This window comes from Carassius auratus, unplaced genomic scaffold (assembly GCF_003368295.1).
Source record: "Carassius auratus strain Wakin unplaced genomic scaffold, ASM336829v1 scaf_tig00008123, whole genome shotgun sequence".
Classification (NCBI taxonomy): domain Eukaryota; kingdom Metazoa; phylum Chordata; class Actinopteri; order Cypriniformes; family Cyprinidae; genus Carassius; species Carassius auratus.
In genome coordinates, this window is record NW_020523908.1 from 197,180 (window position 1) to 222,383 (window position 25,204).

Here is a 25,204-nt window from a genome sequence, read left to right on the forward strand (position 1 = left end):
TAAATCATATATTAAATACATTAACAAATAAACAAATAATAATAAACAAATGGGAAAAACACGTACTACACATATAATCGGAAAGCGAGTTTTGTATAATTAAAACGCATTTAAATGTAGCTTTTTAAATGTAGAGAAATAATATTGACTGAATAATACGATGTTTTCGGCTCTGCGCACGAACGGAAGTGGCGTCACATTAGCGCCAAACTCGAAGCCTCACCGGACGTCACCGACTGAGGAAGTAAACAAACAGTGGCAGTAGACAGTAAGATCTGTTAAAATATCTTTCTTTAATAAAATATGTGTTCATTTCTCTCAGTTTATGTTTTTTTTTTTTAACGTCCATTCTTATAACGTTAATTCGAGCCGTTGTAAAATAATAAACAGCAGGTAACGTTTAGTTACATACTCCAGGTTATTTGTGTCTGTTTCGCTAATTTGGCTAATTCTAGCACAGATTTCACCAAAATAGATTTATTTTAGTCTAGATTATTATAATATTACACAAATAGTACAATGATAGCATACATGTTCGATTATAATAAACATGATGAGAACGAGACAGTAAAGAAACAGAAGTGTTGATGTTGATATTGATCTCTATCAGGACGATCTGTGGCACATTGATAGCTGTATGATTCTGCTTTCAGACTTCAGAAGGTGAAGAATGAGCAGTCAGGGTTCTGCCCGAGGGTCATGGAGGGGTGGAAACAACTCAGCTGGTGGAAGAGGAGGAGGAGGAGGAGGAGGGTGGAGAGGAGGAAGAGGATGGAGTAATGGTCAGTACAGAGGATGGAGAGGCCGCCAGTGGAGCAGAGGAGAAGCAAACTGTTCCACCAACAATACACAACATGGTAAGTGTCTTGTCAGCTACAGGTCATAGCTTGTTTATAAACAAACTACTACTATTACTAATAATAAATAATGCAATTTATATTTATGCATTTATCCAAAGCATCTGAGCGATTTGTAGCAGAGCTGACAATATTCATAGTACACAATACCAAGTTTTCTAGGAAAGAAATTATATAATTTTGATTTTAAGAAATCACAATTTATTTCTGAAGATTTTTTTGTTACACTGACATTTACCATCAGGGGTTCTGAGTCTTACAAATACTTATTTATACAAATGAAGGCCTTAAAAGTATTTTCTTTCTGCTTAAAAGTGTGTTTAAAACAGCATTAAATGTTGCATGCATTGCAAAAACAAATAACATCTTCCTCAGTATTTTTGTTTTCCATTAGAAATATCTAAACATCTTTAAATCAAGATACAGATTCCAAATGAGCATTTGAAGTCTTGAGAAGTTTAACAAAATTGCATTCATGCTTAAAACAAGACCAAATATCTGTCTGGAATGAAAACTTGTTTTGCCTTGATTTAAGCTGAATTTTCTGAGCCCATTGGCCGATACTTGTTCTTGATTTAATTATGAAATCACTTCAAAAACAAGACTACTTAAGTCATTTTGCTTCCCAAGTACAGTACATGTATCTTGATTTAAGAATATTTAGACATTTGCACTGGAAAACAAGTTTCTGATTCACCTTTATGCTGTGTGATCAGAAAGTACTGTAAAAACTATTTCCACTATCTAGTGTTTTGACGCAGAGCTAATCAAACCTTAAGCTTTTTTTTTTTTTTTGTGCAAAATTAGTTAAAATGTAATGGAGATCTATTGGTATTGCTTTATTAAAACCTTGAAGCATTGCTAATACAACACCATATTGACAAGCCTTAAATGTACCTTCAAACCCTGCAGGAATCCTGTACCACTTCATGTGATTGATTTATGTTGTTGTTTGTGGCACAGGGTTTACTCCACAAGTTAGTCAAGTGCGTGGAAGTCAAGCAACCCTTGACATCACGTGTCCATACAAAGGATGGCGACTCTATTTTTCTGAAGGTTTTATATTTCACAATTTCCCATTATGCATTATTGACTTTTTTAATATATTTCTTAATATTAATATTTTTTTCTTCTTGGCAGTTTGTTATTTACATTTGTTTCTCTTCCAGGTTTTGTCGAAAGTACACCATATGTTGAGAAGATTAAAGTGTTTGAGCGGTACTTCACATCGCAGATTGAGCTTTATGATAAGGTATCAGGATTAATAGCATGGTTCTCCCTAATTCCAGTGTTCTTTATTAAAAAAATAATAATAATATGTTGTGTCTCAGGATGAGATTGAAAGGAAAGGCAGCATTTTGGTGGACTACAAAGACCTTCTGTCTAACAAACTGATTTCACACACTCTTCCTGATCTTGCTAAAGATCTTAAAGAAATGCCTGAGAAGATACTGGACTGCTTGGGTGTGGCAATTCACCAGGTGGGTTTTGTGCTGTGCATTTACATAAATGTAAACATTATGTCAAAATCTCTAAAGATCTATGTTTTTCTCTGCAGGTGTTGACTGTGGATCTAGAGAGACGTGCAGCAGAACTGCAGGGACAAGAAGAGCTTCCTGCTGGTCTACGGCCCATAATCAACATCCCTCATATCAGTGCCAGGTGAGACCGTTTACCTTACTATATAATATATATTCAATTTTATATAAAGATCTGGGCAATAACATTGTTTAATATATAAAAAAAACAACTCTAAATATTGTGCTTGTTTTCTCTCTTTTAGGGTGTATAACTACGAGCCACTGACTCCTTTGAAAAGTCTGAGAGCAAATTTATACGGCAAGTTTGTTGCGGTCAGAGGCACCGTGGTGAGAGTGAGTAACATTAAACCGCTCTGCAGAAAGCTTGCGTTCGTCTGTAACAGCTGTGGAGACACACAGAGCGTCACGCTGCCTGATGGGAAATACGCCATGCCCACTAAGGTACAGCGTGCTTCCAGCTTCAGACTGTTTATACTTGTTTAACAAATTGTATTAGTCAAGTATTGTGCCATTTCAGCCATATGTAAAACTGCAGTGAAATCAATACAGATCAAATTTGATGTATTGCACACAGTAAATTGTATCTGTAAGAACTGTTTGCTGTATTGATGATGTCTAACATAGTTATTAATTTATTCATGTATTTAGATTTTTTTTCCCCTTCTCAGTGTTTACAGACTGAATGTCGTGGTCGGTCGTTCACTCCAAACAGAAGTTCACCTTTAACACTCACTGTCGACTGGCAGACAGTAAAGTATGAAATGCATAATTGTGTGAATTAAAATTGATCTGAGGAGAACAAAATATTTTTCCTTTTTTATATATTTTTTTTTTCTTTCAGTGTAAATGGCGTGTTAAATATAGCCTTCTGAATGTCTAATCAACAAATATATTATGTTTCATTCAATTTTTTCAATTGATTTCTGCTATAACTTAATTTTATTGTTGTGGGTAAACATGAAATTAAAAATATTAATAAATAATTTAATAGTATATATATATATATATATATATATATATATATATATATATATATATATATATATATATATATATATATATATATATATATATATATATATATATATATATATATATATATATATTAATATTTTTGATTTCATGTTTATGTTTAAAGTTTTAGTAATTTTGTTATGTGATTTGTAATTTTTATTCATTTTTTGGTAATAATTCTATATAGATTTTGTAAGAATATTTTGTCATAATTATATATATTTAATTTTAGTTTTAGTAATTTTTGTACTTTTAGTTCCATTTTATTTCAGTTAAATACCTAGGCATTTTTTTTTTATATATATATATTTTATTTCGTTTGAACTTTGTTTTAATTACCAAAAACAAATTGTAATAGTTTTCGATCACAATAATAACACTGTTGTGAGATGTTTTAGAGAACACCATTCCTGATTGGTTCCTCTTGCTGTGCTCTTCACAGGGTTCAGGAGCTGATGTCAGGTGACCAGCGTGAGTCGGGTCGGATCCCGCGCACCATTGAGTGTGAGCTCACGCAGGACCTCGTGGACAGCTGTGTGCCTGGAGACATGGTCACCATCACAGGGGTCATTAAAGTGTCCAATGAAGAGGGTACGAGACATTGTCCTCACTGTCAGTGCAACGATCTTTAGAAAGCTAGTGCTTCATAGATTCTGAAAAGGCAAATTTATAATTAACAGCTGGTGGATTATCATCCATTTAGTGTCTCAGAAATAAGGGCTTAACAGAAACAATCATATTAAAGTCCAGCAAACTTCTGCTCGTGCTATTTTTACATCTGACCTCAATGAGCCGTACAAACAGGACAGCCTCGGGTGGCCTTCTGTCCAACTCAGTTTGTACATGATCGTCACATTCACTGAGCACAGAGGATCAGGTGTTGTGTTTGTGCCATACCCTGCACATAATATCATTATTTAAAGCCGAATTTAATAGAGTTCCTATTTACATTTAATGCAAATAGCCCGACACAAGGCCACTATCTTACATACTTGTATCTTACAAGTATAAATAGCACATAACTACTATTTATAATGCTTTTATAAAACAAAATAATTTTGCTATCTACTCCTAGTGTAAACTTGCTTTGATTAGATAATGTCCAAAAACGCTAGTTGCATTAAAATATTAAGTCACTTTTTCCAAGACTGCTGTTTCCTGTTCAGGGTTTTTATTTAATTCTTTCTTCAGGAAATGGCAGAAACAAGAAGGACAAGTGCATGTTCCTGTTGTACATCCAGGCGAATTCTGTCAGCAACTCAAAGGGTCAGAAAAGCAAAGCGGCGTCTGACTCTGAGGGCCAGGGACCTTCAGTGGAGTTCTCCATCAAAGATCTCTACGCCATCCAAGAGATTCAAGCTCAAGACGACTTATTCAAGCTCATAGTGAAGTGAGTGACATGTAGATCTTATAACATGTTGCATATATTAGAAGTCAAGAAGCTGACTTTGTCAATTTGATTGCAGCTCTCTTTGTCCTGCCATTTATGGCCATTTGGTGAGTCTCCAAATTCACAGTATGTTCTAATTTAACTGTGATGATTGTTATGCATCACTTGGTGTTCATATGCTACCGAGCTCATTTCATAACGATGAACTTATCGCAGTTGAGAAGTAAAATTTGACCACTATCTCTGTTTTCTCAGCTTGTCAAAGCAGGGCTGGCTCTGACTCTGTTTGGTGGATGTCAAAAGTATGTTGATGATAAGAATCGCATCCCAATAAGAGGAGACCCGCATATTCTCATCGTCGGAGACCCTGGACTCGGTAAAAGTCAGATGTTACAGGTGCATGATCTTACAAGTCCCTCTGATGCATTTATCAGTGACTCAGATGAGTTGAAGTTTATCTAAATGCCATATCGTGTGTGTGTCCAGGCCGTGTGTAACGTGGCTCCTCGGGGCGTATATGTTTGTGGAAACACGACCACCACCTCAGGACTGACTGTATCTCTGTCCCGGGACAGTGGATCGGGAGATTACGCTCTTGAGGCAGGAGCGCTGGTGCTGGGAGATCAAGGTTGTTAACCTATAACATGTACATCTAAATCAATCCAAACATGGAAGGGGGATTCCTGGGAATGTAAGATTTAACATTTTCTCCAGGTATCTGTTGTATTGATGAGTTTGATAAGATGGGCAGCCAGCATCAGGCTCTTCTGGAGGCCATGGAGCAGCAGAGCATCAGTCTGGCTAAAGCTGGGATTGTGTGCACACTTCCTGCTCGAACCTCCATCATTGCAGCGGCCAATCCAGTCGGAGGGCATTACAATAAAGCCAAGACTGTCTCTGAGAACCTGAAGTGAGTGTATGCATGTAATACTACTAATGCTTTAGTCAGACGTTGATTATAGAGTTAACTGGGTTTAAGAAAAGCAACATTGAACGTCAGATCTGAGAGCGCGGGAAGACACTAGAGTCAGAAACTGTGGTTCAATGTGTGACTGTAGAATGGGAAGCGCGCTGCTGTCCAGGTTTGATCTGGTCTTCATCTTGTTGGACACCCCTAACGAGGACCACGACCACCTGCTGTCCGAACACGTGATGGCCTTGCGTGCAGGAAAGAATGGTGCGGTCAGCAGTGCTGCGGTCACACGCTACAGCACGCAGGAGTCCAGCATCTCTATTCTGGAGGTGTCCTCGGAGAAACCCCTCGCTGACACACTCAAAGTAATGCCCCTTCATTTCGTTTTTTTCTTAAACGGGTTTACTGTAAAAGATTTCAATTGTTAAAGGCATAGTTCTGAAAATTCTGTCATCGTTTACGCACCCTGCACTTGTTGTAAACCAACAAAAAAAGATATTTTATGTTGTGACCAGTTGAGTTTTTTTAACTACCGTATTTTCCGGACTATAAGTCGCACTTTTTTTCATAGTTTGGCTGATCCTGCGATTTATAGTCGGGTGCGACTTATTTATCAAAATTAATTTGACATGAACCGAGAGAGATGAACCAAGAGAAAACATTACCGTCTCCAGCCAGGAGAGGACGCTCTATGCTGCTCAGTTCTCCTGTAGTCTACACTGAAGAGCGCCCTCTCGAGGCTGTAGACGGTAATGGGTCTAAATAAATGCGACTTATAGTCCAGTGCGACTTATATATGTTTTTTTCCTCATCATGACGTATTTTTGGACTGATGCGACTTATACTCAGGTGCGACTTATAGTCCAAAAAATATGTTATCTTAGTTTTTTCTTCATACTATGTACTTATGACAGATTACAATTTCTTCTACAATCTCTCTAACATGAACTAAAGATTATTTTTTCTTTAAAACATGCATTAATCTAATTTAATGTTCATTTCAATGCTAAAAGATTGTAAACTATTGATTATTGTTAGTTCTTGTTCATGTTATTATTAATTATTATTTTTATTTTCCATTTTTATTTCATCATTTCAGCTCCTTTAAGTAATATTAACAGATACAACTTGTGATTTTAATAATGCATTTAGTTAAAATTGAAATTAACATTAAATAAGATTAATGCATGCTTTAAAACAAGTTTTTATCATAATCTCATGTTAAAGTATTAGTTCACCCCAAAAATGTTGTTCTGTCATCTGAATTCAATAGTATGGTAAAAAAATAAAAATAAATACTATGGTAGTTTTAAAAAAATACTATGGAAGTAAAAGGCTACCGTCAAATGGTCACACCATTCTTTAGAAAATCTTATTTTGTTGGTTTGGAACAAGTAGAGGTGAGTAAATGATGACAGGATTTTCAAAACTATATTTTTAACAAATGAAATCTTTTTTTTAGCTAATGCATTACTAATATAAAAAATTATTTACATAATGTATGCTGTACAGAATGTTTTTTGTTTTTTTTTAATGCACCAAATACTATTTTTTTGATTAATCTCTCTTTGTCCGTAGCTGGTTCCAGGAGAGGCATTTGACCCCATCCCTCACCAGCTTTTACGGAAGTACGTGGGCTACGCCCGCCACTACGTTCACCCCACTCTCTCTGCAGAGGCTGCACAGGTGCTGCAGGACTTTTATCTGGAGCTGCGCAAACAGAACCAGACGGCCGACAGCACACCCATCACCACCCGCCAGCTGGAGTCCCTCATCCGACTCACAGAGGTGACCCAAATCACCACAGGATGACCATGATAATAGATCAGTTCTACTGAACACATCACGACACTTACTCCACTCTGTTCTTGTTTTATTATTCGTTTTATTTCAAATAGATGATTTTTATTTCCTGTGGTGACGTTGCCTGTTCCTGTTCTTTTTTTTTAAATGGTCAAAAGCCTTTATTTTACATCAAAGCCACATTGCAGCAAAACCATGAGTTAGTGTTTGCATTTTGATAGATACAAATTTGAAAAATACAAACATTTTGAATAATTAAGTTTTTTTTTGTAATGTTTTTATTCACCAATGCTACATTTGTTTGATCAAAAATACAATATTTTTTTTTCTATTTTTCTATTTGAATGTTTAAAATGCAGTAATTATATATATATATATATATATATATATATATATATATATATATATATATATATATATATATATATATATATATATATATATATATATATATATATATATATATATATATATGTATGTGTTTGTGTGTGTGTGTGTGTGTGTGTGTGTGTGTGTCTGTGTGAATTCAGTTATTTTAAATTCTGACTATTTCACAATATTACTGTTTTACTGTTTTTTGGATCAAATCAATGTGGCCTTGGTGAGCAAAAGAGCCTTTTCTTAAAAACATTTAAACATCTTAATTTTTATCAGTATCTTTGGTATGTTTTCTATTTTTTCAGACATGCACGAGTGATTTCATTAGGTCTAAATAATAAATTTTGGTCTCTGCATGACAATCAGAAGGTTTTCTCTCTATCTGCAGGCCAGAGCTCGTGTTGAGCTCAGAGAAAAAGCTACGCAAAGTGATGCAGAGGATGTGGTGGAGATCATGAAACACAGGTGACTCAAACACTGCATTCTCTTTAAGTTACATAGAAAGACGGGGATGATGTGTTACGATTGTGACTAAATAGAGCAGATTTATTTAGAACCAAATCAAATTGAAATATTGAAAAAATGCTAGCTACTGAACTTGTCTGCATTGCTTTGTTATCTCTCTGTACATCGTCGAATTTATATGGCAGTCTCAGTCAATTGATTAATTGATAAAAATAATAGTTCATTGTTCTTCCATGCAACAAAAAGCACTCATGTTCTTCTGTGTCCAGCTTGGCTGACACTTACTCTGATGAGTTTGGCCGACTGGATTTCGACCGCTCTCAGCTGGGCTCTGGGATGAGTAACCGCTCCAAAGTCAAGAAATTTGTCACGGCGTTAAACAAACTCTCTGAACGCTCCAGCAAAAGCATGTTTGAGTTCCAGGAGCTACGACAGCTCGCCAAAGATCTGCAAATACAGGTCAACTTCACTGACGTCACATACCATGCTGTCGGGTGATGCATTACATTTTTTAACGCTCTTCCCAATTCTGTTTTCCCAGGTTGTGGATTTCGAGGGCTTCATCGGTGCGCTCAATGAGCAGGGTTACCTTCTGAAGAAAGGCCACAGGACCTATCAGCTTCAAACCATATAAATCAGCCACCTTTATGATGTTTTACACACTTCCTGTGTTGCACTGTTGTGTTTGTTGTTTAACGCAACAGATATTATATTTATAATGTATGTTTACATGGTGTTTCAGTATTTCAATGTTATGAAATGTACATTGTTGTCATGTACACAAATACACACACATTAGTCTTATAAATAGTATTTTCCTATACATACTATGTACAAAATCAAACCGTAACCACATTTATGAACAATGTTGAAATAGTTTTGTATTGTGTGCTGTGTATTTTCACCAGATGCTCCTGTGTTCGATGCTGAAGTCTGTTTAGTAACTTTATACCATTATCGGTAACAGTAAAAATGTCCGGCCAATAAATGTAAATACAACAGATTAAAAACAAAAGAACATGCTAATGCATATCAATGCTGTATTCATTATAAAAAAGCCATCTAAATAAAGAATAAATAAATAAAAATGACAGATTCTTAAAGTAATTACGATTATCTATTATGGCATGTCATGTTACATTTATTAGATGTATCGTACTATTAATGTTTAATTTATTAGTTCATTAAACAGTTTTGTGAATATTAAAAATAAATTTTACAGTGTTACATTTAATGTTGCACTCCTCCCCCAATCAAAATCAAGAATATATCATAATATGTTATATGACTTAATATGTCGCATTTTATAGACTGCGTTCAGTTATTATTATTATTTTTTAGAGCGCGTTCCCTTTAATTACCCGCCCCCTTTTGACAACTGTCGTAAACATTCAGATCGGAACACGGCATGTTAGAAACGTGGGTCGACAGATATGAATGTCTCAAAAATAACGTAATATGAACGAATTAATTTCGAAATATGCTACTGCTTTCTCGGTTGGACAGTTCGGGGACATCTATCATTTAGTTTTCTTGCGCTAAAGCCGCTGACATGTTTTTGGCAGCTTGTAGGAAGAGCTGGTCGAGCTGTGTTAAAGGACACACACACAGACTGACTGGCAGCACTGCTGCCACCTGCCACAAAACACCTGCAAACCTCTCGCTGAAAAACACTAACGTTACATCACCTCTGCGATGGCTGCAGAGACTGAAGAGAGCAGATCTGGACCTTCACAGAGCTGACCCTCTCTGTAGATCAAACCTACAGACACATCCCTGGAGACTCAGCACTGCTTTCAGTCTCTACTGCACTGAAGCATCTAGAAAACCAGGCTTGGGAGACAAAAAACCTGCTGAAAGGGATGAAGATCAAGCAGACGCTTCCTCTGAAGAACATTTCCAGTTTAAAGAGCTGGTGAGCGGATCAGGCGCATTATTGAACCTTTTATTTGACCTTTTCACACTTGTTTTGACCTTGGGTTCAAGTAGATTACAGCAGGGTCAGAGAAGAACAGTGTAGAAATGTGGAACTAGATTTAACTTTGTTAAAATAATAATAATAAATAAAAGTAAATTAATGACAAATATGAATAATTGCATTAAAATGGATAATCATTAAAAACATTATTACTGTTCAATATAAAGTAAACAATAAAAAAGATTAAAATGAACACAAATAATGCACATATCATTATAGTAAAATAATAATAATAATCCGACAAAAATAACTTTTGTTTTGTTAAAAATTATATTTGAAATGGGAATGCTTTATAGTATACCAGTGTAAATTAGTTCGTTCTAGTTAGTTTTTGTCTTTATTTTCAATCTAGATCTATACATTTATCAATTTCTTTTTATCAAAAAGTATTTAATTTATTGATGTATGTCTTGATTTATTTAAGTTTCTTAAATTAAAATATATTTAAATAAAAATTCCCCCCAAAAACAAAGTTTATGCTTAAATCAAGAAAAAAAGAAGTTGTTATTTTTCCTTTAAATAACGTGTATTTTTCTTTTCTTTTTTTTTTTTTTTAAACAAGACTTAGTATTTTATGTTATTTTGCATTTCGGAAAACAATAAAAATATTTATTTTTATTTTATGAAGGATGCACACTTATGAACAGATTTAGCTAAACAAATTTGTACAGTTTGAAAACAAGTCAGCAGATTTACTGTTTAAAAGAAAAGACAAAAATGTTTAACACTAATTAGCACTAGTGCATCATGTGCATAGTTAACATGGTCGGCCACTGAAACAACATTCATGCATTTTAGGTCTTCATAAAATACTTTTCTTCTTGCATATATTCATAATGTCACGTAATGTCCTCCATTGGCAGTATGAGAATCCATGGACGATCCCTAATTACCTCTGTGTTGCCCGGATCGTTCTGTCTCCTGTCCTGGGATACTTAATCATGGAGCAGTACTTCCACGTCTCTCTGGGGCTTTTTGTTCTGGCCGGAGCTACAGACCTGGTAGAATAAAGCAAATATGATCTGTGGTGCTTGATCGTTTTATTTCAAGACTTATTGCAGTGTCCTGATGTTGTTTTATTGATCATTGGTTTCTCCTTCAGTTGGACGGCTACATCGCACGGAACTGGCCCAATCAGAAGTCGGCTCTGGGCAGCGCTCTGGATCCATTGGCTGATAAGATTCTCATCAGTGCTCTTTACATCAGTCTGACATATGCACAACTCATCCCAGGTGAGATGAACAGATTATGAGACTTCCCTCATTGCATTTTGACCAGCAGACCCAGGTTTAAAGAGAGAGTTCAGCCAAAAATAAAGTTTGGCTTCATACACTTAGAACAGGAAGAATCCTCCTCGAGGAAGCTGTGGTTAAGTGTCACGATCTTGGTTTAGTTGTGTTCTTATATTTCCCTTCATGAGGCTACATCAGTCCATATTTACGTAGCAACTCAAGATCTCAGAAAACACAGATAATAACCAGCGTCTTGTGTTTCCTCACAGCTCCACTGACAGCACTCATCATCTCCAGAGATGTAGCACTGATTGCTGCTGTTTTCTATGTACGGTATAAAACCGTACCACCTCCTGTAAGTCTTCAACTTTCATTCATTCCTTTGGTGCTTTATTGCCACATTAGTTGTTTAAAAGGAATGCAATGGAGTGCAACAGTAAGGTTCTGAGACTGAGAGTAAAAATCAGATGCATCGAAATATATGAATAATCATGATTGGAACAATCACTCTCAAATTACTTGAAATATTTGTGTATATGCATGCTTATGCATGCAGTCAATGTCAGATATGTTGTTTCTATATACACAATCAACATCTTTACATCAGTAGGTTTTAATGCAGTTGTCATTTGCAATGTTTAATAGGACTTCCTTTATTGATGCACTCTATAGTCAGAATTGTGTTTCAGTGTTACACTGCTTTATTATATATCTGTGTTTTTTACAGGTCACAGGTTAACAATTTTTGACATGCTAGAAGTTAAAAGTGCCTAGAATTATTCTTGCTGTTTCTGGAATGATTTCCATCACATTATTTGTCTTTATTGTCTGTTCAGGTAACACTCAGTAAATTCTTCAACCCGTGTTACACCACTGCCCGGCTGAAACCAACACTCATCAGCAAGGTGTTTACCAAAACCTAATAAAACCTTGTTTTAATGCATGTATTTGTTTCAATATTGTTTCTCTTTGTTTTATCAATTTAACTAAATTTGAATAGTCAAAAAGTATGTCTAATAAATTGAATTTATACATTTTTAGCAAAGTTGTAATTTATAAACAGTAATATATTTACATGTAAAACTTTTTTTTTTTTTTTACGTTTATTTAATAATAGTTTTTGCGTTTTGTTTTAAGAAATTCCGTTTTTTATTTAATTTATGATTTAATAAACATAAAAAATTACACATTTAAAAACAGCGTTAATCAAATGAAGGCATAAAACATTAACGATTAAATTTTTTTTTTTAATGTAATCAAATGCGATCAAATGTAACGCTTCAAATGTAACATCTTTTTATTACAGAAGTGTACTGTTAATTGTAATATTCCATAAAAATACAATTTGAATAGTTCATTATTATTATTATTACTACTACTACTACTACTTTAAGAAACAAATTCTACTGTACAATAATAATATATTTGTTCTAATATATGCATTTTTTAAAACAGTTTTCGTAATGTTTCACTTTTTCACAAATTCGATTGACTTTGAACCAGGAATGCATGGATATATCTGTAATGCATGAATGTTTGATTCTTCTGGCCAATGATAACTGTTGTGATGATTCTAAATCTGTATTGTTCTGTGTTTCAGATGAACACGGGTGTGCAGTTGTTTCTGGTGGCGGCGTCTCTGGCTGCGCCGGTGTTTCACTACACTGACAGTGTTTTACTGCAGTCACTGTGGTGAGCTTTCACTGCTCCAGACACAATCACATCCTCACTTCAATCTTCTGTGCATTGACTCCGGTTAAACAAATGCTATTCTGTTGCAGGTACATCACCGCTCTGACGACCGCAGCATCCGCTTACAGTTATTATCATTACGGTAAAAAGACCGTTGAGGTGCTGAACAAGACAAAGTAGTTGTACAGTCATCTGAGATTGAGCTTCGACCAAGACGTTTGGATAATCAGAATCAGTCTTTATGCAGAATGGAAATTGATGCCCGGCTCTCACGGCTTTTGTAATTGAGTCACTTTAGTCTGTGTGAAGACAAAAATGAGTAATATTTTTGATTATAATATTAAATCCATGTGGTGTCACTTCTGATCGTTATATGGTTTTGATCTCAACAGGAATCTTTTTTTAAAATCACTTTTAATGAACTCTGGGTCAACTTTCAGAATAAAAATGGACATCAAAAACACATTTGTGCGTATAGTGTGTCTTAAAATAGCGAGAGTGTAGATTGATCTTTACTGAGTTTCAGTCATTAGCGTTTTTGAGTTATTTCTTACCAATCCTTTTTGACAGTGTACTTTTTTACATAAGAAGAGTCTAAAAATATGAATGTTATTTAGGAGTAAAGTCCAAATTGCACATGAATTTCCCAAAGTAAAAAACAGAAATTACTTTAATGTAAAAAGCTATCTCCTTTTGAACTACAGTAGCTGGTTTAGACAAGAGTATAAAACTATAAATAATATGAGATAAATGCAATGTTTAAGTGCATTCAATTTTACATTTAAGACTGACTAATAGGTTTCTATGAACTAACAATATTTTATCTTTATAAAATTTTTTATCATTTTTGTTTTGAGTATTTGGAATTTTTTTTTTTTTGTCGTTAAGCAAATCATGTATGTTTTCAAAATCCTTCAATGCCTTTATTTTATTTAATTCCATTGCTTTTGATATATTTGCTTTACTGATGTACTGACACTGTTATATTAATGATTAATATTTCATTTTTAACGAATATGTATTTTTTAAAATTGTTATATTTTATTATCTTTTTTTTTTTATATTGCCAAATTTTTTTATTGGATTTAAATATGTATATATTAATTTATGTAGTTAGTTTTTAATTGTAGTAATTTTAGTAAACATACAGCCATTATATATATATATATATATAACTTTATCTCAATTAACATTTATTTTATTAAAATTTAAGTTTATATATATATATATATATATATATATATATATATATATATATATATATATATATATATATAGTTTTAGTTAACATTAATTAAACATAAATTATTATTATTATTTTTTTTTTACTGAACTTTTATTTGGAGAGCATTTTCCATTAAGTTCCTCTGTATAAGCCAGTTCTTCTAGCATGCAGCTGCATATGAAAAGGTACGTTTCTCCACATGAGTTCTTTCTATGGGTTGAAGAACGCTGGGTTGGGGATGGAGATTAACTGGGTGAGATGTGGGTGCTCCACCGGTGCTTTCTTACACTGTTTATACAGACAGAAGCTCAGTGTTACCACTATCAGCATCAGGACCCAACACACCACTAACAGACTGTAGAAAAACACCTCAGTGTTTAAACCCATCCAGACCGAGGTGCATTCAGGGCCTGATGATGATCCTGCGGCGTTGCACGGGTCAAAGCTGCAGTTCGTAGACTCTTCGTAAAACTCTTGTGGTTAAGGCTGTAGTGAGGACTGATTCAGTAACTGCAATCGATGACACTGGGAGACTGTTTTCTGAACTGGAGTTAAAGACGTCAGCTTTTCCGAGATAGACATCTATATGAAAACACATCATTTGTTTGTAATGCTTTACATTTTAAGCAAAACTCACGAATTGTAGTGTGTTGGTAACTGTTTCTACAGTATTTACTGCAGGCAGAGAGAGAGAGAGAGTTTGTCTAGTAAGATTTTTTAAAATGTTTTTGAAAAGTCTCTTCTGCTCACCAGGAGTGTATTTATTTGATCAAAATTACAGTAAAAATAGAAGAAGAAAAAACTTTTTCCTATATGAATATATATAGAAAAAAGTAATGTAAAGCTAATATTTCAGCATCATTCCTCCAGTCTTCAGTGTCACATGATCTTCAGAAATCATGAAAATATGATGATTTGCTGCTCAAGAAACATTTCTGATTATTATTAATGTTGAAAACAGTTGCGCTGCTTCAGTTTTTTGTGGAATATTTGATTCAGTTTATTCTGCAGGAATCTTTTATTAGGCTAATAGAAACTTAAAAAGAACGGCCTTTATTTGAAAATTGAAATATTTTGCAAAATTATGCATATATTTACTGTCACTTTTGATCAAATTAATGTTTCCTTGCTGAAAAAAAAACATTAATTTCATAACATTCATTTATTATTATTATTATTATTTTAAATCTTACTGATCTCACTATTTCAGTAGTAATAGCTCTCTCTCTCTCTCTCTCTCTCTCTCTCTCTATATATATATATATATATATATATATATATATATATATATATATTTAATTGCTTTGTCATACCACATGTAGGTTTGGGGTTGTCTCCGATGTGAAGACACAGAGCTGATGTTGCTGGAGGATCCTGTGTTCTCACACACACAGCAGTCCAGTAATTTTGAGCTAGTTTAATTTAATGACTTAAAGTTGATAAACTCAGGTTGACTGACTTAAAAAGTCGATTTAAAAAATTAAGACCGTAACTTATTTATTTTTTTATAGTGAAATATAAATAAATATTTCTTTAAACCGTTTTCTTCCACAGGAAATAGTGTGGCCACCAACAATGTCTTTGAAATATAACTCAGATGTGAAATTCAAGGTCAGTGAATCAGAACAAAACTGCTTTAACCTGTTAAATGTCACCCCGTCCCGTATACGGGACTCCTACGTTGACTATACTATATTACAATCAAATCTAATCTAATCTTGACAAACTATATATCGTTGGAAAGGTCTAAGACTCCCAAATATATATTTCACCAATATTTTTTGTTAAACATTATGTAGGAAAACTATAGATGAATTTATGACAAGAGTGCACCCTCAGAAATCTACATTACAAAAGGAGCTTTGACCTTTGTTTAAAAAAAAAGACTTCCTCGTTGCCTTTTTCTCTATCGCATTTTAGAAATCATCAGAAGTGATATATCACTTGAAAACATAAAATCTCAAAATTCATCCTTTAAAACCCATTTTAAAATCAGACATTGCATTACCATGTAAATGGCACATCAAAATCATGTTACAAAATGTTTTCAGTCATGAATTATAAAAATGTAGGTTTGTATCATGCACATTCAAGTCTATCTTCAAAAACGTGAGTGACAGTTATCAGGTTAAACTTCTTTTATTAATATTTCAAACTGAAAACCACTAAGTGATGTTTGCTATGTTTCTCATAACGCTTTTGTCTAACGCATAACAGGGTTATTATAGCTCCCTGAAACTAAAACAACATAATTTAAAATGTAATTAAAAAAATTATATTACTTATTTTTTCAGATAAAATATGAAATAGATAAAAGTGATATATATTTTTTTAATTCCAACAAAATTGCTAAAACATTAACTAAAATTAAAATGAAATATAAAAAACTAAATATAAACAAAACAAAATTGAGTTCAATTCAATTCAAACTATTGATAAAAACTAAAATAACACTGATGTGAACTGTATTTAATTCATTTTTGAGCATCTTAACATACAGTAGGTGACATCTTTACATGCTTATCAGGAAATTGAACAACTTTCTGCAAGTTATTAAATTTTGTGTTCTGCCATCATTATTCAAAAGTTACATTTGCACACAATAAAAATCCAGTTTCCTTTCTCATTTCTACTCTCAGCATCATACATGACACATAACTGTGACTGTCAACTATCCACTTCAGTTCAGACACATTTGCATTATATTCATTATAAATTCATTATATTTCTCATATGAACAACACAATGATGTCTCTGATTTACTCACACAGATCTTCATCCGTCTCAGGATTTTATAATGTATAAAGTGCCAGAAACTCTCGTGTTTGAGTGAGTTTCTCAGGACGAGTTGAGGAATGCAGAGATCGAGTGTGTGTGTGTGTGTGAGGGAGTGACCCGGCACCATGCTCACCCTGCATGGATGTCATTCCTCCTGGATTTTTGGCTGACAGCCTCCTGATAACACTTGACTGATGAGGGCTGTGATGAGGGGATTCTCTGTCCCACTGTAGGTCGCTTTAAATGAACTGTTTTTGTGTAAATAACATGCAGAAAATGAAAGTTTGCAGATGTGATCTTGAGGAGCTGTTTCTAGTCTGACCCTTTAAATCACTCTTTGGTCATTTGATGTAGCCAGATTGACTTAGTAATATTACATGTTTCTCAATTTTTATGATTTCCGTATGAAGCACAGCTTTAGGTTAACTGATAAAACATTTACAGTTTAGTGTGATGTATATAAAATGATGCATTAAGGGTTTGAATCATAAGTTTCAATAATTTTACTTTTAAGCTGTGTTTTAGAGGCTGATTTTCTTGTGATCCTGATATATTTTTTGACTGATTTTTTTTTTTTTTTATTAAATTATTATTATTATTATTATTATTGGCAATTTAAGTTTTTGTTAATTAATTAATTATTTAATTAATTTATTTATTAATGTATCTATCTATCTCTGTGTGTGTGTGTGTGTGTGTGTGTTTAACAAGCATTGTGATATATATTTTTTATATAAAATATATAATATTATAATTTTTATATAATATTATTACGTTTTTAAAGACAATTGGTATTAATTTACATTCACTTTAATTGAAAGAATGCCAATATAGTAATCATGAGATTGTGTTTGCATAATTAAACTATATTTTAGAGCTCGGTGAGTAATGAATGCAAGCATGACCAAAAAAAGTATTTGTACATGTACATACTTTTATAAAATTCAGACATATTTAAGAGTAATTCAGCAGTAAACATTTTGAATAAAAAACATATAACTTAATAATTATTAATTAACTTTCATTACAGAAAGAAGTGTCTTTGGTTTATATTAGTGTTTTGTTTTGATCAGTGTTCTGTGTTCTCCTGAACTCAACAGAGGGCAGCATTGCTTCATTTTTCCTCCTTATTCATAACCACATCCACAAACATCTGTATGCACACTCCTACACTTACCTCACCTCGTGACCTGATCCAGAGTTCACGCTCCTCATCCTCAGCTAGAATGATGTTCCCTAAATTCAGTACTGATATCTCATCATGCCATCTGATGATGTTCAAATGTGAACGCAATCTCAAAACTAGGGGAAGCATTTCAGCAAATGATGATCTAAGTTTGGGTTTCTCATGTTAAAGCTATTGTGTGACTTCAGAAGACTTCGAATATAATGCACAAGTCATATGAACTACTTGTTGTTGTTGTTGTTGTTGTCATTTTAGGATCTCAGCAACATTAGTGACTGTTCATTTTTGTTGTGTGGAGGAGAGAGCAATGTGAACTCTATTAAAATGAATCCAAAAAAGAAATCAGAGATTTATAACAATATGAGGTGAGAAAATGCATACGTATTGCAGTTTTCCTTTAAAGAAAGCTTTGAAAACTAATGAAATGTTTTTTTTTTACCAAATAATTGTATTAATCAAGGATGTATCAAGGAATATCTATTCATCTAAGAATCCTGAAAATAACAATATATCACAGTTTCACACAAATATGAAGCAGCACAACTGTTTTCAACCTTGATTATAATATCAGCATTAATGTTTTAGAAAGAAGTCTTTTCTAGTCACCAAGGCTGCATTTAATTTAATTTTTAATCACAAATACAATAAAAATTGTACAACTAGCTGCACAACTATTTTCAACATTGATAATAATCAGAAAATCCAGCTTTGTTCACAGGAATAAATTACATTTTAACATATATTCACACAGAAAATAGATTCTTTTGAACTTAAATAATATTTAATATTTTTACAGTTTTTACTGTTTTTTTATCTAATAAATTCAGGCTCGGTAAGCATACAAACATTATAAAATCTCACCGACCTCAAGCTTTGGAGCATACTACATATTTCTGAAAAGCAACATTCATTTCTCACACACAGTCAGGAAGAGAAGAACAAAACCATCAAATATCACACAAAACTTCCCTCGCCGAACCACCTGTGGCCGAATGCGGTAAGAAAAACACACACATTCTCCATAATAAGCATATTGTTTGGCTAACAGTTATTCTTTATGGACACAACGGGCAAAACTCCCAACTTCTGCCGCAATGATGCGGTGTCTTAGTTTGCATCCTCAGAAACCTGAAACCTCACTGCTCTTATTGTCTTTCTAAACAAAATCATCTGGCAGCTCTCCCAAAGCCCCCCGGCCGCAGACACCTGCCTGTGGTCCTGAGTGGGACGTGTGTGTACAGTACCACTGCGGGATTCAAGCTTCTGCTTGTTAGCGTCCCATTCAGGAGATGTACTTTCCCTCCACTGTTTTAATAATGTATTCACCAGCAACACTTGAAAGCGATGACAGCACACCCTGATGTGTTTACACACCTTGCCCACATTGCGTGTCCCAAGATGCATTGGGACGTGTGGGTTTGGACACAAAGGATGCTTGTCTTTTTGTTTTAGAGTCCAGCATGTCCTCTTCACGTCTCAGAGATTGGCAGCTTTTTCTTTTTCTTCTGTGGGTGTAAAAACGCTTGCCCTCACATGTCGGCCTGTAAATCCTCGGATGGGTTGCATCACATGCAGAGATGATTATATCCTTGCCTTTCATTCAGATCTTTCCTTTCAACCTTTTGCAACAAGATAATTCTGGACTGGGCGTAGAAACCGTGTGTGATGGAATGTAGCCTGACACTTTCTAATTGTGCTTTGTTTTTTGTGGTGACCTGTGACATGCCAATTTATTATTATTTTTTCAATACAGTTTATTACAAATTATATGATAACCATAATATTTTTATCACTGTTAGGTAAACATGGAGGAATCTTAATTTTGACTTGTTTGATTTGAGTGGATGTTCATTTTTGTCACATCAGGACATCAGTTTTATATTCTTATCATTGTGATATTAGTAGTTTTTTTTAATAAATAATATTTTGAAGTATTAATATATATATATATATATATATATATATATATATATATATATATATATATATATATATATGTGTGTGTGTGTGTGTGTGTGTGTGTGTGTGTGTTTCAGTAATTTGTATTATAGCTTTAGTTATTTTACTACATTAGGTTAATCTAAATAAAAATTAGAAATATTTCTCGACAACTAGCTGAAATTAATTTTTATATAATAAGACTTGTTTATTTATTAGGAGATATTCTTGGCCCTACTTATTATATATATATATATATATATATATATATATATATATATATATATATATATATATATATATATATATATATATATATATAATACAAATAAATAGTTGAGTGCCTAGAAAAGTGCTATATAAAATGTAATGAATTCATTATTATTATTATTATAAATGAAAAGTACTATAAAAAAGAAGGTAATTCAATGGTAATTCAAAGTACTTCATATAATAGATTCATAATAAACTGTCCCTAGAACTAGCACAACCCTCAGTGACATCATCCTCCAGGAAGTGACATCACTGTGGTGCGATAACAGCAGCAAAAACATCTACCACAAGTATTAGAAATTGTTCTGTAGAAAAGTAAAGACTAATGAAAGTCTAATGAGGATCAACCACTGGATAATGAATGGCAGCTGTTTCACATCTGAAAGTTTGCATTAATGCACTGCACAACCAAATTGTGTGTTTGACGCCTTTACATTTGCACGCGCTGATTGTTGCCCCCTAAAAATGTCTCTGAACACTTCAGATCTTTCGCTGACAGTTAAGTGTGGCCGTAAAGTTGTCAAAACATTGAGTTGGAGGTCTTTAAATACAGAGCAGATGCAGTAATTATGGTATAAGTAGCAGCGTCTCACAGTAGCAAACCCCACAACACAGCTGCGAATCGATCTTACACTGTCAGCTCAAATGAAAGAGAGATGCAGAGCTGCTGATAGACAGATCAGTCATGCATTTCAGCCTGATCTTCTTAATGCATGTTAGCAGTTTATTAAAGGTAGAGTTCGCCAGATCCTCAATAGCCACTGTAAAATGTCAATAAACAGATAACAATTAGTCCAGATAACACCCATATGTCAAAAACATTTATATGTTACTCTAGTCATATATTTCACATTTAACCTCATTTTAAAAAGTACAAAATAATAATAATAATAATTTTCAATATAAATGATATTAAAATATAATTTAAACATATACATATATTTAAATATATATATATATATATATATATATATATATATATATATATATATATATATATATATATATATATTATTATTATTATTATTATTATTATTTTTTTTTTTTTTTTGAAGATTTATATTTAATCTTAATGCTTTTACCAGGTTTCGGCTCATTTAAAAAAAAATACAATAAATAAATTAACAAACAAACAACTACAATGGACTTTAAATATATTATTGATATAAATAATAATAAATTGTACTGTATGGGCTAAACTATTTATTGAACGCTGATCAAATAATCATACTGTATAATCAATGAAGCTCTAATGGTTTATTGCTTTACTTTGTAATTATATTTAGTTAAAATGTTCTTCTTTAACTATTTCCAGTTATTAAATTACAATACTAACCATGACCAACATTGACCAATAGCGTGAGTTTGGAGGCGGGACTAATTGCAACCTGTTTGTAAACAGTCATTATGCTTGCAGCTGTTTGTTGTACCGTATATCAGAGCTAAACTGTGTGTTTAGGAATGAATTGTCTTTATAAATGGTGATCTGTTTGCTGGCTTAGGCAACCAACTGTAATCTATGTCAAAAAAAAAAAATCACAATCCACAAAAATTAGCTGAGCGTCACAACCAACGGCATCTGTTTCCAATATGTAGCGCGGCGGAAGGGTGGGTGCTTCATTTAGTGGCAAAAAACTACAGCCTACTTTATCTTTAAATAGCCTGCGGCTTTGGGCTGGACGGATGTGTGGCTTATTGTTGTATCCCAGATTCCATGAATCTTAGGCTACAGCTTCTGTCCTTTGAAGACAACAAGTGTACAATTAGAAGGGAATGTTTGCAATGCTCTTCTGCAGCCCCTGTGTGCAGCGCCGGACCCAGATGCAGCAGATACTGTCCACCGAACCCCGTGTGTTCAGACTCCACCACATGAAAGAGCTCTCTGACTCATTAACCTCCTGCTCTTTCAAAGCCTTTGAAACAGATAATAATTATCATTTACTGCAGAAGGAACCAGGCAGGACTTTTGCTGGAAGTGTCGGTGCTTCTGAACGCTGCGGTTTATCAGGAAAGGGGAAGTGCGGAGCTTTTGTGATGAGACATGATAAAACTGAAAGTATCTGTTGATTCATGTTGATTAAAACATACAGCTCAAATAAAAAAAAAAAAGTTACAAATTTATTATTACTATGTTAACTGTTTTATATCCCTTCGCCAGTATTTTTATTTCATACACTGAAAAAATAAATGGGGGGAAAGGTTGGAAATATATACTGTAAATATATACCTTTTAAAATGTAAAAAAAAAAAAAGCAGAAGAAAAAGTTAAAATGGAATGTAGTGATATATTTTCAATATAGTAGTGTTAATAAAATGTAATTCAAATATATATTTATCAATATATTTATATTTTTATATATGGGTTTAGTTTAACAAACACTGATATTTAATAATTTCAATTTCCAAATTTTTTTAATGGACAAGGAAAAGAAAATATATACAGTGGGTATAGAAAATAATCACCCCCTTTTAAAATAATCACATTTTGATGCTTTGCAGCCTGAAATCAAGACACAGTTTTTGTTTTATCCAGCTATATTGACTCAGAGCAACTTATAACATCCAAGTAAATGATATAGCACCAACATGTCAGACAAAAACTACAAAAATAAAAACACAGAGTTGGAAAAAGGGTCAGCCTATTGTGTCAGTATTTTGTTGAACCACCTTTTGCTTTAATTACAGCCTTTAGTCTGTTGGGATTTGTCTCTGTCTCTACCAACTCTACATCTAGACTTTGCAATATTTCCCCACTCTTCTTTGCAGAAGTGCTCTATTTAGTTTATTTGATGGCGAGCATTTGTGGACTCCAGTCTTCAAGTCATTCCACAGATTTTCATTGGGATTCCAGTCATGAGGTCATGCAAAGACATTCACCCTTTTCTCCTTCAACCACTGTGTGCTCAGTTCTTCTATGTGCTTTGTGTCATTATCATGTTGAAAGGTAAACTTTCTTTCTGGCAGAGGGCAGCAGATTCCTCAAGAATTTATTTTTCCTTCTACCCTGACAAGTGCTCCAGTCCCTGCTGAAGAGAAACTCCCCATAACAGGACATCACCACCTCCATGCTTTACTGTGAGTGTCTTTTTTTTCTTGCAACCCTTCCATACAAGCCACATTTGTGGAGAATCTGTGATATTGTTGTCACATGCATACAATGCCCACTCTTTGTCATAGATTCCTGCAGCTGTCGGCCTCTTGTTCACCTCTGAACAGCTTCCTCCTGCTCTTTCATCCAGTTTCGAGAGACGTCCTGATCGAGGGAGGATTTGTGTTTTACCAAATACCTTCTGCTTCTTAATAATAGACTTCTCTATCAGTATACCTCTATATTTTCACCTGCATTTTAATTAAAAAAAAACATACACTCAGTTTATTAAACATAGATTTTGATATAGATATGGACTTTAATTATAGATTATAGCACGAAAAAAATAATGTTTTGGATGCTGTATGTGGTTTATCAGGAAAGGGGAAGTCGTTTATGATGAGAAATGTTGGGAAATTATAAAACCAAGATTATCGCTTTAATAACTGTATTACATTTTAGGACATTGCACGGCATTATGGGCTCAATGCATGCTCGAATGGCATTAAATCTTGCTTATTTTTTCCTCTAAGAGCAGGATATTCCAGTTTCTGCTGATGCAAATGTTTGACAAATTCACACACTGTGATTCTCTTAGCAGTAGCCACAATCATCTGTGATCATTTCCTACCCAAAAGCAACCACAGAAAAACATCTGTCCGGTTAAATGAGAAGAACAGACTTGAGCTGCTGTATCTAGTAGAAAGTACCGTGTCATTATAAGTCATGTGTTTCCTAAAGCAAGTATTACTATAACTTTAACTTGTGCTTAATGTAAGTGATGTGATCAGACCAGAAGTGATCAGAAGTGTTAAACTTACTGCAGCGTCTGGGTTCCAGACATGAATGATTCCTCAGATCATCTGCCGTTGCTGTTGCTGGTTTTTTGTTGTTGTTTTTTTTTTTTTTTTTTTTTTTTGCCATGAAGACCACATTATACTTTGTTAAAATCATTATTTTGAATTATTTTTTATTTCAATATTAGTTCAAATGTTATCAATTTTGTTATTTTTTTTATAACTTTTTTAATGTATTGTGCATGTTTTATTATTTTTATTTATTTAATAATATATTTCATACTTTTAATACTTAATTTTCTTATCAAATATACTTTAGTGACATTGAGATAACAATAATTTTTATTAATATTTTGATTTTTTTAATAATTGTGTTTTTGTTATTTTTATAATTTTTTATATTAAAAATTTAATTTATAAAAATGACAATCATTGAGATACTTGAATATACTTGTCATTGAGATGCATATATATATTATTTAAATTTATATTGAAGGACACCAGAAAATCAGAAGTGATGTGACATCAATAAATGCCGTGCATAAAACAGTGTATGCTTCCTTTTACCCTAATTCAGATCCTTTATATAAAAGGCATATAGCTAATGGCCCAGATTTAAATGCTGAAACTGTCGTAGTAAAAAAAGCTAAACTCCT

General features: G+C 33.4%; 2 protein-coding genes across 3 annotated transcripts; both read left to right on the forward strand.

Annotated features, from left to right (window-relative positions):
* Window positions 1-205: 205 nt before the first annotated feature.
* Window positions 206-9,439, forward strand: LOC113071782 (DNA helicase MCM8-like). Of its 2 annotated transcripts, none has more exons than XM_026245089.1 (19): window positions 206-268; window positions 654-857; window positions 1,821-1,913; window positions 2,027-2,109; window positions 2,189-2,338; window positions 2,416-2,519; window positions 2,641-2,839; window positions 3,067-3,152; window positions 3,855-4,003; window positions 4,604-4,802; window positions 4,879-4,909; window positions 5,058-5,198; window positions 5,289-5,430; window positions 5,517-5,712; window positions 5,861-6,080; window positions 7,294-7,503; window positions 8,285-8,361; window positions 8,631-8,820; window positions 8,903-9,439. In XM_026245089.1, the coding sequence occupies exons 2-19, from the start codon at window positions 671-673 to the stop codon at window positions 8,993-8,995; spliced, it is 2,550 nt and encodes an 849-aa protein (XP_026100874.1). In that variant the 5' UTR covers window positions 206-268; window positions 654-670; the 3' UTR covers window positions 8,996-9,439. The 2 variants fall into 2 exon arrangements, with proteins under 2 accessions (XP_026100874.1, XP_026100876.1); XM_026245091.1 differs by lacking the exon at window positions 206-268 and adding an exon at window positions 307-393.
* A 312-nt stretch (window positions 9,440-9,751) lies between these two features.
* On the forward strand, window positions 9,752-13,622 carry LOC113071783 (cardiolipin synthase (CMP-forming)). Its single transcript, XM_026245092.1, has 7 exons — window positions 9,752-10,276; window positions 11,203-11,340; window positions 11,442-11,571; window positions 11,841-11,926; window positions 12,408-12,476; window positions 13,172-13,263; window positions 13,353-13,622. Exons 1-7 carry the CDS (start codon window positions 9,914-9,916, stop codon window positions 13,441-13,443), a joined length of 969 nt encoding a protein of 322 aa, XP_026100877.1. The 5' UTR covers window positions 9,752-9,913; the 3' UTR covers window positions 13,444-13,622.
* Window positions 13,623-25,204: the final 11,582 nt, after the last annotated feature.